This window comes from Mustelus asterias, chromosome 4 (assembly GCF_964213995.1).
Source record: "Mustelus asterias chromosome 4, sMusAst1.hap1.1, whole genome shotgun sequence".
NCBI classification, from domain to species: domain Eukaryota; kingdom Metazoa; phylum Chordata; class Chondrichthyes; order Carcharhiniformes; family Triakidae; genus Mustelus; species Mustelus asterias.
In genome coordinates this window covers 103,705,870-103,719,967 of record NC_135804.1, presented here as the reverse complement: position 1 = coordinate 103,719,967, position 14,098 = coordinate 103,705,870, and the positions used below count along the sequence as shown (strand labels likewise).

General features: G+C 42.9%; 1 protein-coding gene across 2 annotated transcripts in view; it reads right to left on the bottom strand.

The window, feature by feature from the left end:
- The window catches only part of arhgap36 (Rho GTPase activating protein 36), a 194,943-nt gene that overhangs the window by 84,914 nt on the left and 95,931 nt on the right, over positions 1-14,098 (bottom strand). For both annotated transcript variants that reach the window (XM_078211501.1, XM_078211502.1), the window contains exon 2: positions 1,401-1,557. In XM_078211501.1, the coding sequence (XP_078067627.1) occupies positions 1,401-1,557 (157 nt within the window). The remainder of the gene's footprint in view (positions 1-1,400; positions 1,558-14,098) is intronic.

Sequence of the window (14,098 nt, the reverse complement as noted above, 5' to 3'; positions counted from 1 at the left end):
CATTGCCTCCACTAACATGCATGGCAGGTTTCTTCAGCTCTCTGATGCCTGTTTTAAAGTTACTTTTGTGAAAATACTGTGCCTTTAAGAAATGTATTTGTGTCATATTTCTTTGCAGGATTTGTGTTGGCAGTTCTATTATCAGTGGTGCCACTACTTAATTAGAGGAAGATTTCTTTTAATCTAGACTAATGCAGGGTTGTTATTTTAGTGTTTTCCCCGTGTTTTTTTTCGGAGTGGGGCTTTATTAGGTTGATTGTGAAGTAAGGTCATGTGACTGGGCAGGGCTAGGTTCACAGAGAGAAACCCAGTTCAGTTGTAACGTGGGAGTTGTCGAGACAAGTAGCTCCCCCTCTCTCTGAATATTGGAGACTGGGATCTGCAGAAAATAGGTTTCTTTCTCTGAAATTCTATTGCTTGAAGGTAGATCTTTCTCTGAAAACCGTTATATGGGAATCAGTAAGCAGGTGTTTTTCTGTATCCGTCTAGAGGGAATAAAAGGCTGAAAATCTAGCATCCACTTGAGCATATCTGTTTTTGGGACCAATTGGTTCTGAAGTAGGATTTATGTCTATGGGGATATTACTTAAATTGGAACTAAAAAGATAGAATTATACTTGGTCATGTTTAAGCATTTTAATTAGTAAAAGTTATGCTAATTCTTTTTGTTATGTTCTAACTGTGTTCTTAAATAAAGTTTGGTTTAATAAAAACAACCTAGTAGGTCAGCAGGACCATACATGGAGAGAAACACCTTATGCTCACACTAATACCAAAATCAAATATAGCTGGGGTCTAGGCTAACTTCATAATATACTCTCGAGCTTCTGATCTGGTCCCGTACACTTTTCATGAATTTAAGTCAAAAGTTTTCATTGGGAGAATTACGTGCAAACTGCACTTGAAATTGCACAGGTTAGGTTAACAGTTCAGGTTGCTGTTAAAATGCATTTGCAAAATCATAAACACAATCTTCCATGAATCAACACAATTAGCCACCATAATAAATTGTAATTGTCTATATTTCTGCATTAAAAATATTTGTATTTGCACACAACAAACTTGCATGCAGTAATGTGATAACATCTGTTCACATCTAATTTACTGATGTTGATTGAGGAATAAAATATTGCCCAGTCCAGTAGAATAACTCCCCTCTTCATCTTCAAAATAGTGCCAATAACTTTCTCATCCACCTGAGCAGGAAGATTGACCTTCAGTTTAATGTTTCATCCAAAAATGGCACTTCTGACTGTATAAGCTCGAAAGGTCAGCCTATCCAGTGTTGCACACAAGTCCTGGAGAATTCTGACTCAATGGCACAAGTGTTTCCAACTGGGTCACAGCTGACACAATTTCAAGGTGTCAAAGCAGAAAACTGACTATTATATAAATTATACCTTTGGGAATTGCAATCTGACAGCCCAGATCTTTCCCTTGTAGGTGGAAGAAGGTCACATCTTGCAGTCGTGCACGTTCCAGTTCAGAGAGACTTTGGATAGGGACAGGCTGCAGTGTAACACTCTGTCCGAACATGGTGTTCCAAGTGAAATCACCCTGCATGGAAACAAACATGGAGATGTCACACACAAGGAGCAACATTGATATAGCAATTCACTCACCTTCTTAATAAAGTTTATTTATTAGTCACAAGTAAGGCTTACATTAACACTGCAATGAAGTTACTGTGAAATTCCCCTAATCACCACAGTCCGGCACCTGTTCAGGTCAATGCACCTAACCAGCACATCTTTCAGAATATGGGAGGAAACCAGAGCACCCGGAGGAAACCCACACAGATAGGGGAAGAACGTGCAAACTCCACACAGACAATGGCCCAAGCCGGGAATCGAACGCAGGTCCCTGTCGCTGTGAAGCAGCAGTACTAACCACTGTGCTACCGTGCCACCCATGGTAATATTGGAGACAACCAGTGCCAATCTGATAAAGTGAGATGAAGTGAAGTTGAAAGAGGGGAGCATGAAGAGTGAGCATTGACCAGTTGGGCCAGATGGCCGATTACTGTGCTATATAAACCCTGTTAGTTTCTTTGTTATCTCATGTGACCTTACTGTTCCTATTGTTATGAACACTGGTAAGGCAATCTCTGATCATTTCTTTAAGTCACTCTCAACCCCTATTCTCTTTCACCGACACATTCCCATTTCTGTCTGTGTCCATCCCTGGAAAAAGCTCTTCCTCAAGTCTCTTGCCAACTGTATGTTCAAATTCCCAACTATCTAGCCTTTGAGCTACGATTTATTATGACATTTCTGCATCTGCTAATTTCCTAAATCACACCCTCTCCATTGTCTTTGGTACTCCGTTCCCATTAAAAACATTACACTTTCCCACTCGAGACATTACTCCTGCCACACCATTCAAATTTCCACCCCCGAGAGTCTAAGGATCACAGATTTGAACATCACTGAGAGACAACTGATGATCTTGCTAGATCTGGCATGATCACAAAAAGTATCACTGAGTCAAAGATTATCCAGGAATGATAACGCCAGACTTCTCTTTATTACAATCCACCCTCACCTGTTAGGCACTGCCAGGTGGGCACTGCTGGTGTGCCAGCGGAGTGCCAAGGGGTTGGGGTCTGAGTGGCAGTAGTGCCTGAGTAGGGGTAGGGCCTAAGTGTGAGTATTGATTGGTGGGGGGCTATGACGGGACGGACTATGTCAGGGAACTATGATGGTTGGGCTAAGACGGGGAGGGGAGGTGGAGGGGGGGTCATGAAAGAGTGGAGCTTGAACTGGGGTTATAAAGGGGTGGGGCATGAAGGCGGAGTATGTTAGAGGTCATGAAGGGGGACTATTGGGAAGGCACCAAAAATCCAATGCCGGTGATCCGTGTCAGGGAGGGGGGTGGGGAAACAGGCTACCAATGTACTGTGGGATAGGGTCGGGATCCTGGTGTCCAAGGGGGTTGGGAGGGGGTCTCCCAGTACACTGAAGTCAGGGCACCCTCTCAAAACAGTGCCTGAGCATTTTGAAGCCAGGCTCACTGATGTATTTTGGCCCCTCCCAGGACCAGCGCACAATTCTCCACTCTTCCAACAATTGACTACGTGTGGGATGATTGTGGTCAATGGCTATGCTCCTCCCCATCTCTGTAATCTTCTCCAGCCCTACAAAGCCCCAGGTTTTCCATGTTCACCCAATTCTGAGCATTCCCAATTCTAATTGCTCTGCTATTGGTGGCCTTACCTTTAGCTGCCTAGGTCCTACGCTCTTTAACTGCCTGCCTAGATCTCTACCTTTCTACCTCTCCATCTCTGTATAACTTACCACGTTCCCCAAGTCTTTGGTCACCTTAACTAATGAATCCATATGAAGCACAGTGTCAAATTTTGCTTGATAATGCTCTTGTAAAACACCTTGGACATTTTATTATGTTGAAAGTGCTTTGTAAATACACAATGATGTAAATTCTATACAATTATATTCTGGCTTGAATGACACCTGAATGTTACGCTGCATGGAAACTGTCAGAACTATCATTCACTTAGGTTGAAACAGATTTATAAACAGCATAGTTTCATCGATTGTTATCACAAATGAAGGGACATGGAATTTTATCACATATTGCCAGGCACTGCTTTGTCTTCAGGTTGGAAGAGACAAGTGACTTTGCCTGCACCTGAATTAAATGATTTTTGCAACATCCCTCCACTGGAGTACAAACAAATTGTTCAGCAACTTAGTGCATGAACCTACATGCCTTTGCCACCACTGAGCCAAGGTCAGCATTTAAGTGGTTTAAAATGTGCAATAAATTGCTACAAAAACAGATGTTTCTTATTATATCGAAGACGAAATGTTTAAAATATGGCAGCATTTAGAACAACTAACAACAACAAAAAATTGTAGATCTCATCATAGAATCACTACAGTGCAGAAAGAGACCATTTGGCCCAACAATCAGGCCCTATTCCCATAACGTATTTACCCTGCTAATTTCCTGACAGTAAGGGTTAATTTAGCATGGCCAATCAACCTAACCGGTACATCTTTGGACTGTGGGAGGAAACCGGAGCATCCAGAAGAAACCCACGCAGACATGGGAAGAACGTGCTAACTCCACACAGTCAGTCAGCCAAGGCCGGAATTGAACCCAGGTCCCTGGCAATATGAGGCAGCAGTGCTAACCACTGAGCCACCGTGCAGCCCAAAGAAATTTTGGTAACAGCAGAATTTGAAGCTGCGCCTCTATTGAGGCTGGAATTTAAGTCCAGCGTGTGACACCACTACCATATATCACAGGACCTCATCTTAGTGGAAACATGGGGCCCGATTCTCCCATCACAACCTGCAAGTTTTCTGGCGAGTCTGGCCAGGAGAACTGTGTCGTCGGCCTTTTTCCAGGATTTGCTGGAAATCGGCGGGAACACAGGGAAGTCATTTGAATCTTTTTTTAATGTAGTTTAAATATGTTTTGCATGTGATTATTGGGAACTTGCCGGGCCCAATAGAATCTTCCAGGAGTACTTCATTTCGGCAGGGTTTAGGGTAGCTCCTCACATTTGGGGAACTAGCGGGAGACCCTGCCAGAATGAAAGGGGGGGTAATCGGGCCTCCCAGGGGTGGTGCCCCCTAGGCATGGGCACCCTGGCAGTGCCAGCCTGTCCCCCCTGGCATTGCCTGATGCCTGATGGGCAGTGCCAAGGGGGTGGGGTGCCTATTGTGGGCAGGGGCCTAGGGTCAATCGCTGGGGTTTCGGGGTCCTGCTGCCACTCTGCATGTCAATCGGTTTGGGCTGGAGGGAGGCCAGCAATCGGGGCGAGTTGAGGAGGGGGGGGTGGGTGGTGGTCTGTCAGGGAGTCTGCCTCCTGGGTGGGGGGTTCCTGACCCCGGGGGGGTGGGGGGGGGGAGGGTCGGAGTGGAGGGGGATCTGCCGGGGTGATGGGGGTGGGGGGATCGCCACTGCTGGGTGGAATGGGCTGTACATTGGGGCGCCCCAGGGCAGAGGGATCAGGGCTGGCTCAGGAATTGTTGTGGGGGCCGCGATCGGGCCATGGGAAGGGGGTGGAGGGGCAGCACTGCGGGGGTCCCGGACTGGCCAGCGATTGAGCTGGCCAGCAAACGGGGAGACTGACAGATCAGGACCACTGTGCATGCATCGAGTTCCAGAGCTGTCAGCGTCTGGCATGGATAGGCCCTGCCCCCCTGGGTTTTTAATGAGATTCCCGATTGTGACCTCTGCATTGCACAGCGTGGGGAGATTTGATTGAGAAGTTGCACTGAAAAAACAGTCATGAACAGTTTTCCCACCAATTCAGCACTTTTGGGAGAATTGCCCCCATGATTTCCAAGTTAGCAACAATCCAATTTCTACTGAGATGAGACTTCAAACCAGTTCAGGAACTCAGCTGAATGGATGATTCAAAATCATCTCCAGACAATAGCACATATGTATCTTTGGTGTTAGCTCAGATCAAGTGTAGTATGGACAGGCTGCACTTGGTTGAGGTCATTAGGTTACATTTAAGCTTCATTTGAAGCAATTTTTAAAAGCGGCATCTCGGCCTTTTGGCTAAGATGCAAATGAGATCAAGCCTTGGAGGAGGTGAGTCTGCACCTACTCCAATCAGCTTGGCTCATGTAGATCAGGCCCAAGACAGGAGTGTAGGCCCTGTCTTGTCAGTTTGGATCGGAAATGTCTCAACTTGTTGAGACTCTGAATTGGACTTGATTTGATTGAATTGGAAAAGTATTTTTAAAAATGTATCTTCGGTGGGACAATTGGGTTAGCAGAAGGAAATATTAACAAGTATTCCTCTTCTTACTCCAATAATCTTGGAATTTGCTTCAGAATGGTCACATTTTTGGTCACCCGTGGTGCCTGCCTTCAGAAGGAAAGTGTATCTGTCTCGGATGCCTTTAAAACTTTCTGTCTGGGAGAGGGGAAGACTAACATCTCTCACGTCTGAAGTGTGTGAGGATCAGCTGTGACTCCGTGGGTAGCATTCTTGCCTCTGAGTCACAATGTTCTGGGTTCAAGTTCCACTCCAGCACACAACCAAAAAAAAATCAGTGTTAACACCTTAGTGCAGTACTGCACTGTTGGAGGTGCCACTTCTCAGATATAAGGCTCCATCTGCCTGCACGGGTGGATGTAAAAGATTCCATGACACTATTTTGAAGGAGAACAGGAGGATAATGTTCAGGCCAATATGTATCCATCGATCAACATCATAAAATAAGATTATTTGACCATTATCACAACGCTGTTTGTGGGAGTTTGCTTTGACAGTTTGGCTGCTGTGTTTTCTACACTACAACAGTGACTACATTTCAGATGTACATAATTGGATATAAGGCACTTTGTGATGTGTTAGCAGTTGCAAAAAAGAGCTATCCAAAACTAAGTCTTTCTTCTGAAAAAGTGGAAACAGAAAGGCCAGGTGAAAGGTATGGATAAATCAAAGAGAAAGCCAGCACTGGAAAGAATGAAGCCTACATACAAGCCCAATAATTTGAACTGATGAGAATGCAAGTATAGTGTTGTAGTGAGTAGGGAATTTGATGAACAACACACTTCTTTAATACTACACACAACCGTATCTCTGTAATGGCTTTTGGGTCAAAGCCAATCAATTCCATTTGTGTCATTAATTTGTCTATGTCATTACGAATGCTTCCTGTACTGAGAAAAAGCATTTTAATTTTAACATTTTACTATTACTTGACTCATGGTCTTCTGAAGTAGAATAGGAATGGCTATGAAAAAAGAAGGCAGCCCACCATCTTCACTGGTTAATTAGCAATGGACGAGTAATAAATGTGTCCTTGCTAGTGTCATCCAGAAGCAGAGATTAAATATTCATTTGGTAATAAGGTCAAGTTCTCCATGATGAGAATTTTACACTTCCCTACCCACCCACAGCAGGCTGGCAGGCAGTGGGGGTGGTGGGTGGGGGCCACGTACCTGTGGCCTATCGATTTTTTATTGGTATTTTAGCAGTGGTAGTAGATGTTGGGTGGCCTGCACACTCTTAGGCCAGTTGAGGCCCATAAGTTGCCCCAAGGAGGGCAAAACCCGGCAGAACCACCCCCCCCCCCCCCCCCCGCCCAACACACAGCCTCCCACCTTGGCGTGAGAGTGGCTGCAGAGCCAACAGTAGTCATCGCTCCCAGCCACACTGCTGGGACTGATGGGTTGCCGGTCCTCTGATTGACTGCCAGCTCTTGGAGATGGGACATCTTGCCTCAGGAGGGCAGAAACCATAGCCTTAGGCAACAAATTACCTGAGCCCCACAAAATAATATTGTATCTTCCAGAGCCAGCAGAGATAGGCTCGCTCCCAACTTTGCAGTACATCCATCTCCTTAACTCATCAAGTACTTCTGTTTAATTAATTTATGGGATATAGGCTTCACGGGCAAGGCCACCCTTTGTTGAAGGCTGTTAAAAAACACTTATATTGTTATCTGGAGTCAAATGTAGGCAAGATCAGATAAGAAAAGAGAGATTTCCTTTCCTAAAGTGCATTAGTGAGCCAGATAGGTTTTACAATAATCAATGACAGTTTCATGGTCACCCTTACTGAGACTAGCTTTTAATTACAGATTTATTAATTTATGTGGTGCCATTTAAACCCCAAAGCATTAGCCTGGATGTCTGGATTACTGGTTCCGTGACATTACCACTATACCACTGTCACTCCAATACATGAGTGAACTATTATGAGAAATGGGATTGGGAAACTTTTAGCTTGTGTTTGCTGATGAGATGATAATACCTCAGTAAAATGTGTGCTAAAGTTTCATGCTTTTTCACTGGTCATTTAAGAGACAGGTTGCTATATCAAAGATTAGACCCTGAACTGTTTTCATTTTATTAAAGAATATACTTTTCTGAAACCTTAAGCAGAATGGATCTAAAAGCATGCGGCAGAGTCTTCCAGATCCCATGGAACCAGATTTTGAGACAGGGCTGAGGTTGAATAGTGGACATTGAGCACCAGGTTGGCTCTCTACCAATTCCTGCCTCTAATTGATCTTACCAGGGGCAGACTCTAAGCAGCAGGGTTTACCCACCAGGCAGTCGATTCTCCCAGCATCAGAGTAGCCCCCCACTGGGTCTGAAGGGCAGCAGCAACTACGAGGTGGTCTCCCAGTGGCAGGCTGGAGAGTCATCAGTCTAACATCTCACTGGCTTCAGGATTAAGCCACACGATTGGAAAGGATGTTGACTGGTCCATGACTATTCTTGGCTCTCCCGATCCAGTGAGATGCAATATATATCAAAGCAAAACTGCAACCATCTGATTTTGATACAAAAGAACCTCTCCCCACATGGTCCATCTCAATGGCACACCTCAGGATGTCCTCAAAGAGAACTGTAAATTAATTATTTTACCTCCAACACAACTCTAATTATTATTAATTTATATTGCTAATGGGGTTTACAAACCTTTCTCCAGAATTTCTGTCCTTGTCAAGGAACTCTTTAGTTGACTGACTGCCTAAAATCCCTTTCATCTGGGAACTATATAATTTAAATCCTTTATTGTGGTTAGTGGAGACTCTCTGATTCAATCACAAGCCAAACAATAGGTCAGCAATTGTTCAAATATTCCCGATGTCAACTCTGACCGAATTGAATAAACATAGGATATCTTTTAAGTATGATAGATACATGCTCGTTTGAGTTGGAGTTACATTAGAGTTGTGTTTACCAGTTTCCCCACCTGTTGCCCCCATTCACCTACATTTAAAATGTTGATTCCTAAGACTAAAATTTACATGCTAAAACTTATAAAGCATGAATTAGATATTCACAATACTGAGAAAGAAAACCTAATTGTGAAAGACAGTTCTAAAACTGCATATTAGCAGGCTGAGCAAAGAAAAGACCACGAATGAATCACTTCAGATTGATTCTGGGAATATTGAATCTTTATGTAAAGTGTACTTGTGAAGTGTGTTTCTTCAGTTGGGCTAAAATTAAAAAGGAGGGGTTATTCCATCCTGTGATTTGAAGTATAAGTTGCCTGTAAAGATAGTGTTTAAATAACAGTAAATGTCTTAAAACTTGAAATCTTCGCATGAGAGACTTGCAGCTATTAACTGGAAGTTTGAATATGTTTTCAAAAGTAATCTGATTTATAGAGATTCTAATAAGTGCATTATTGAGGCAAGCTGCCCGATTACAATCTACACATCACCATTTTGTTCTACATCAAAAGGTGAAATGTCTTAAAGTCAGACTCCACCCTATTTACATTGGTAATATCTTCATGGGTTATGTTGCAGAGTGTTGTTAAAACAGAAGGGCCACTTGCATAATACTGCAAGAAAAATAGATAAGGCAAATTGAAAGAACAGACTATTAAAAAGAGTTGAATTTTCACTTTTAAATAAACTGGTATATTATCAAAATTGTTTCAGATATCATAACTTCCTTGTCAGGCATCTCTGGTTTCAGAGTCTGTACACAGTATGTGCATCACCCTACTACAGACTATTACTGTCTCCTTGCATATAATAACTGCACAAGATAATAGTTAACATATAGGCAAATGTTTGTTACTCTGTGAAACATCTACATTGTCTGCTATTCCTTATTTTGTATTATTATTCATTAATGGGATTTGGGCATCACTGACTAGACCAGCACTTGTTGCTCATTCCTAATTGCCCTTGAGAAGATAAACTGCCTTCTTGAACCTCTGCAGTCCATGTGGTGTAGGAACACCCATGCTGTTGTTAGGAAGGGAGTTCCAAGATTCTGATCCAGTAACAGTGAAGGGACAGCAATATAGTTCCAAGTCAGGATGGCTTAGCTTGGAATGGAACTTGCAGGTAGTGATGTTCCCATACATCTGTGTCCTTTTCCTTCTAGGTGATAGATGTGGGTTTGGTAGGTGCTGTTCAAGGAGCCTTTGGCGAATTGCTGCAGTGTATCTTGTCAATGATACACTGCTGTCACTGTGTGTCAGTGGTGGAGGGTGTGAATGTTTAATGTGGTGGATGTGGTGCCAGTCAAGTGTGCTGCTTTGCTCTGGATGGTGTAGAGTTTCTTGAGTGCTGTTGGAACTGCATTCATCCAGGCAAGTGAAGAGTATTCTATCACATTCCTGACTTGTGCCTTATAGATGGTGGACAGGCTTTGGGGAGTTAGCAAGAGAATTACTCTTTTTTTATAATACGTATAGGGTTCATTCTCTCCAACATACATAGTGTCAATTCTCTCCAACATACACGTTCCTTTGTTGTGATCATTACTATTAAGATGCTCTCCTACGATCTAGTTCATCCATTTTGTTTCGAATATTCCATATATTACTGTACCACCAGTTCTAATTGTTTTCACTGTTTATCCCTCTGTTTTTATTTTCAGTAATTATTTTCGCTAATGCTCTACAATTTCATCTGCGCTCTGGCCATTCGTGTTACCCTTAATCCTTAATTTAGCGTTTCCTCTACTCTCCCGATTCTTTCATTTTCAGGTTTCTGTAAATATTTATCATAGTTTGCCACCCAGCACTAACATTTTCATTGCACTTTTAGTATATATAGTGGATCAATCACACAACATTCCCCACAGCACCCTTACCACAATGACTGACATGTTTCAAGAAGTCATTCTATCACCACCTTCTCAGAACAACTGGTAAGGGTAATAAATGTGTCCTGGCCGGCAGCACCAACCTCCCACAGTTTTTATATTTTGATTATTTCAAAAAAATATATTTATGTACAGCAGCCTGTATGCCAGTAAGCTTACTGATTGGCTTCCCCCAATCTCTTTTTTGTTCATTAACAAGGAAATAAATCCAGCTCCTGGGCCCTTTGCCCAGACATTTCTACTTACAGCTCAGCAGCTGGTCCCCAGCAATCCCTTTCCTCTAATTGTTTTAGATTATTTTTCTCTGTTGTACAATGATTTTCCTTAAGCTTTCACTGGATGTGGCAGATGTCTTTAAAGTAAGTGCCACTACTTGTTATAATCACCATTAAACAAGACAGCGCACCCTTGAACTCCTTCCCCCGGACTCCACTTTACCCTCCTTTCTTGATGATGTAGATTTATGTTGGGTTATGATTTCATCAGCACTGGCAGTAGTATCCCTAGAAAAGACTGATTCACTTGTGTCGGAATTCTCTGCCCTTTGGGGGAAGTTGCTGACCTTGCTTCTATTCCTTTCTGGGTTATTCCAGAAGATTTCAAACCTCAGACTCACAACTGTCTTCCCCCCATGTTTCCTCTATTGGTCAACGGTCAGCGGACACATTTACCCTCAGTCAGTCATACCTTTTTACACTAACTTGAAAGTGAACAGACGGTTCCTTTCCGCTTTAAAGATTCTTGGCTGTCAGTCAAACAGCATTTCCTTTCCCTACCTCTAATACATTTATAACTAATAAAAAAGTATTCAACAAAAGTGAAAAAATGCACAATTTTTAAACAGCCTAATTATTTTTCCACTAGAGGTTAATCTTGAATTTTGAGAGACTTTTGGAGATTCCTGACTGGTTGATGACCATAATATCTCTCTATGTCAACACAGTTTCACCTAAGGTTATAGAACAAAAAATTAAGCATTGATGCAACATCTTTGGGACACCAGGCTTTTCTCTTCCTTCCGATTACAAAGTGCAATCCCACAGTAAACCTAGACTTGCCCACAAATGCACAGAAATGTAGTAAACTTTTCAAAGTGGCTGAACATTTTTACCATGAGGACATGAAAGCTGCTTATTATTGGTTTGGGAAGGGCAAATGGTCTCAATATATCGGTGGGGGAATGGTCTGAAGGGTCAGAGGTTCAGGTTGCTAGTTTAAGACATTTACTTATTATGAATGTATCACATGCTCTCGCTTGCATGATGAGACGCCCACAAGGGAGATGCCTGATGAAGTCCATACCAGACTGTTATCAAGTGTTACTAAACACTCATGCAAAAATTGGAATCATTCAAATCTAGCAGAGATTGAAACATATTAAAAATTCTGGCCTCTCATTTGTAAAAACATGGTCCAATGGGGACCCAGGAACATATAAGAAAACAATCATGTAGATGGGATGAAAGTAGTTCCACAGCACATTTGTGATCCTTTGTATATTTTCTGAGTTTCCATCACAGAAGAAAAATAACTGGTTTGTGGATTCTAATAAATCCTATGTCACTCTATTAAATTATTATTGCTGGGATTTGAGCCATTTTAGGAAATTATTTTTGTGAATTCAGGGCCTTATGAAAAATATTTACTTTAGCACACATCTTTCTTTGGCAGCATTTTGGTACAATTGTTCCAAGAAAGTGGAGTGTCCTTTAACCCTAATCCTAAATCTCAGGTGCATTGGGAGACTCAATGATAGAGACATTTTCATAAATGGCCACTAAAAACATGTAAGGTCAATAGCGGCTACAACATCAACTACTTGATTCTCCAATGATATAATTCAATCTAATTCAAAAGGTACAGAGTGGAAGTTAGATATTAAACTACATGATGTATTTAAAATATACTGCGTTTCCCAAAATAGAAGTGGAATGTGAATGAAGAGACATCATTTGGAAACCTCTACATCAATACCAGGAATGGAAGTTGATGCTTTTATCACTAATTCTCAGGCACATTGTGGCTTTCATGTGTCAATGCCTAATTATCAGATGTCAGCCTAGCGTCAGCAGCATTTTCAGCTGTGGGCAGAGGTTCAATCTAATCTTGTTTTCACTTTGATACAATCTTGGTAGAGAACTTATTTTGAAAAAGGAAATATGAAATCCCAGTTACTTACAAAAAGAATGAAAACACCAAATTCCACGATTTAAAACAGAAGAAATTTTGCTAAACAAGTGCCAACCAAAACAAACACCAAATATTATCTTAGCTAACTACCCTATACTCTAACATTTAGAAGTTAAAAATAAATTAATGAGCAAATTGTGGTTGACTATAAACGATAAATTGCATGTTAAATTATGGATATAACTAACACAAATTCCTATGACTTGGTTCTGCAGTCTATTCAGCACATAGATCATCTCAAGCTCAGTCACAAAGTCCTTCAAAACTCTGTTTTCCTTACAAAGAATTTCAGCTCTTCTTCTAGGATGTAGCCTAACCCTCAGTTGACAGCAGCACACAACCAACTTGAGTTCCATGTGTATAGTTTTCACCAAAAATGGCACGCATCAATTGAAGCTTCTCAAATCTGCTTGTGTCAGTCTGGATGGCACAGACCCACAAATCTGAAGAAGAGTCATATAGACATTGGGCCCGATTTTACCATCGTGTTGTGCCTGTTTTCGGGCGTGAAAACTTGGTGAAGTTGGGCGTGAGGCGAGTAGCATGATCCGCATCCGTGTCCGTGCCGGTTCCCCCTTTACCAAGGCCCGAACATGACCGCGATCGGGACCGTGCCCAAAACAGGCACGACGGCCATTTAGATGCATTTGCATGCAATTAAATTGACTTGATGGGCTGCATGCCCAATCTTACCGGCACTTCTCCCTTTACCACCATGTTTGCCCATCCAGAATTGGCGCGAAACAGACATGCTCCAGAAAAGTCCGATTCGGGCACTCCAGTTAGAGAGGAGGTAAGTGCCTAGCATCTGACGGCTCTCTGTTTGAGATCGGCGGGGGGTGGGATGGGGGGGGCGGGGGGAGGGGGTTCAGCTGCCACTCTGCCTGAGATCAGTGAGGGGGAAGGGAGAGTCTGCTGCCACTCTGCCTGGGATCAGTGGGGGGGAAGGGAGAATCTGCTGTCACTCTGCCTGCGATCGGTGGGGAAAGGGGGGGAGGGGACCACGATCGGTCTGGGTGGTGGGGGGCGGGTGGAGGGGATAAGGGGGTCAGTAATGTTGTAGGGGTGGGGCAATATCTGTGGGGGGCAGGGGGAGGCATTATCTGGCCCGGGAGCGATGTGGCAGGGGAGCTGCATTCTATCATTTTTTTTCTGCGCATACGCAGTTGGCGGATTTTAGGTACATTAAGCCCCGCCCACAGGCTTGTGCAGTACGATTTGGAATCGCTGATATTTTTTTAGGCAGAGTGCGTATGGGGGCACCTGGGAACGGGTCTAAAAGTCGGATCTGAAACTCTCCCAGTTTCAAGTCCGCCCAGCACTTAGA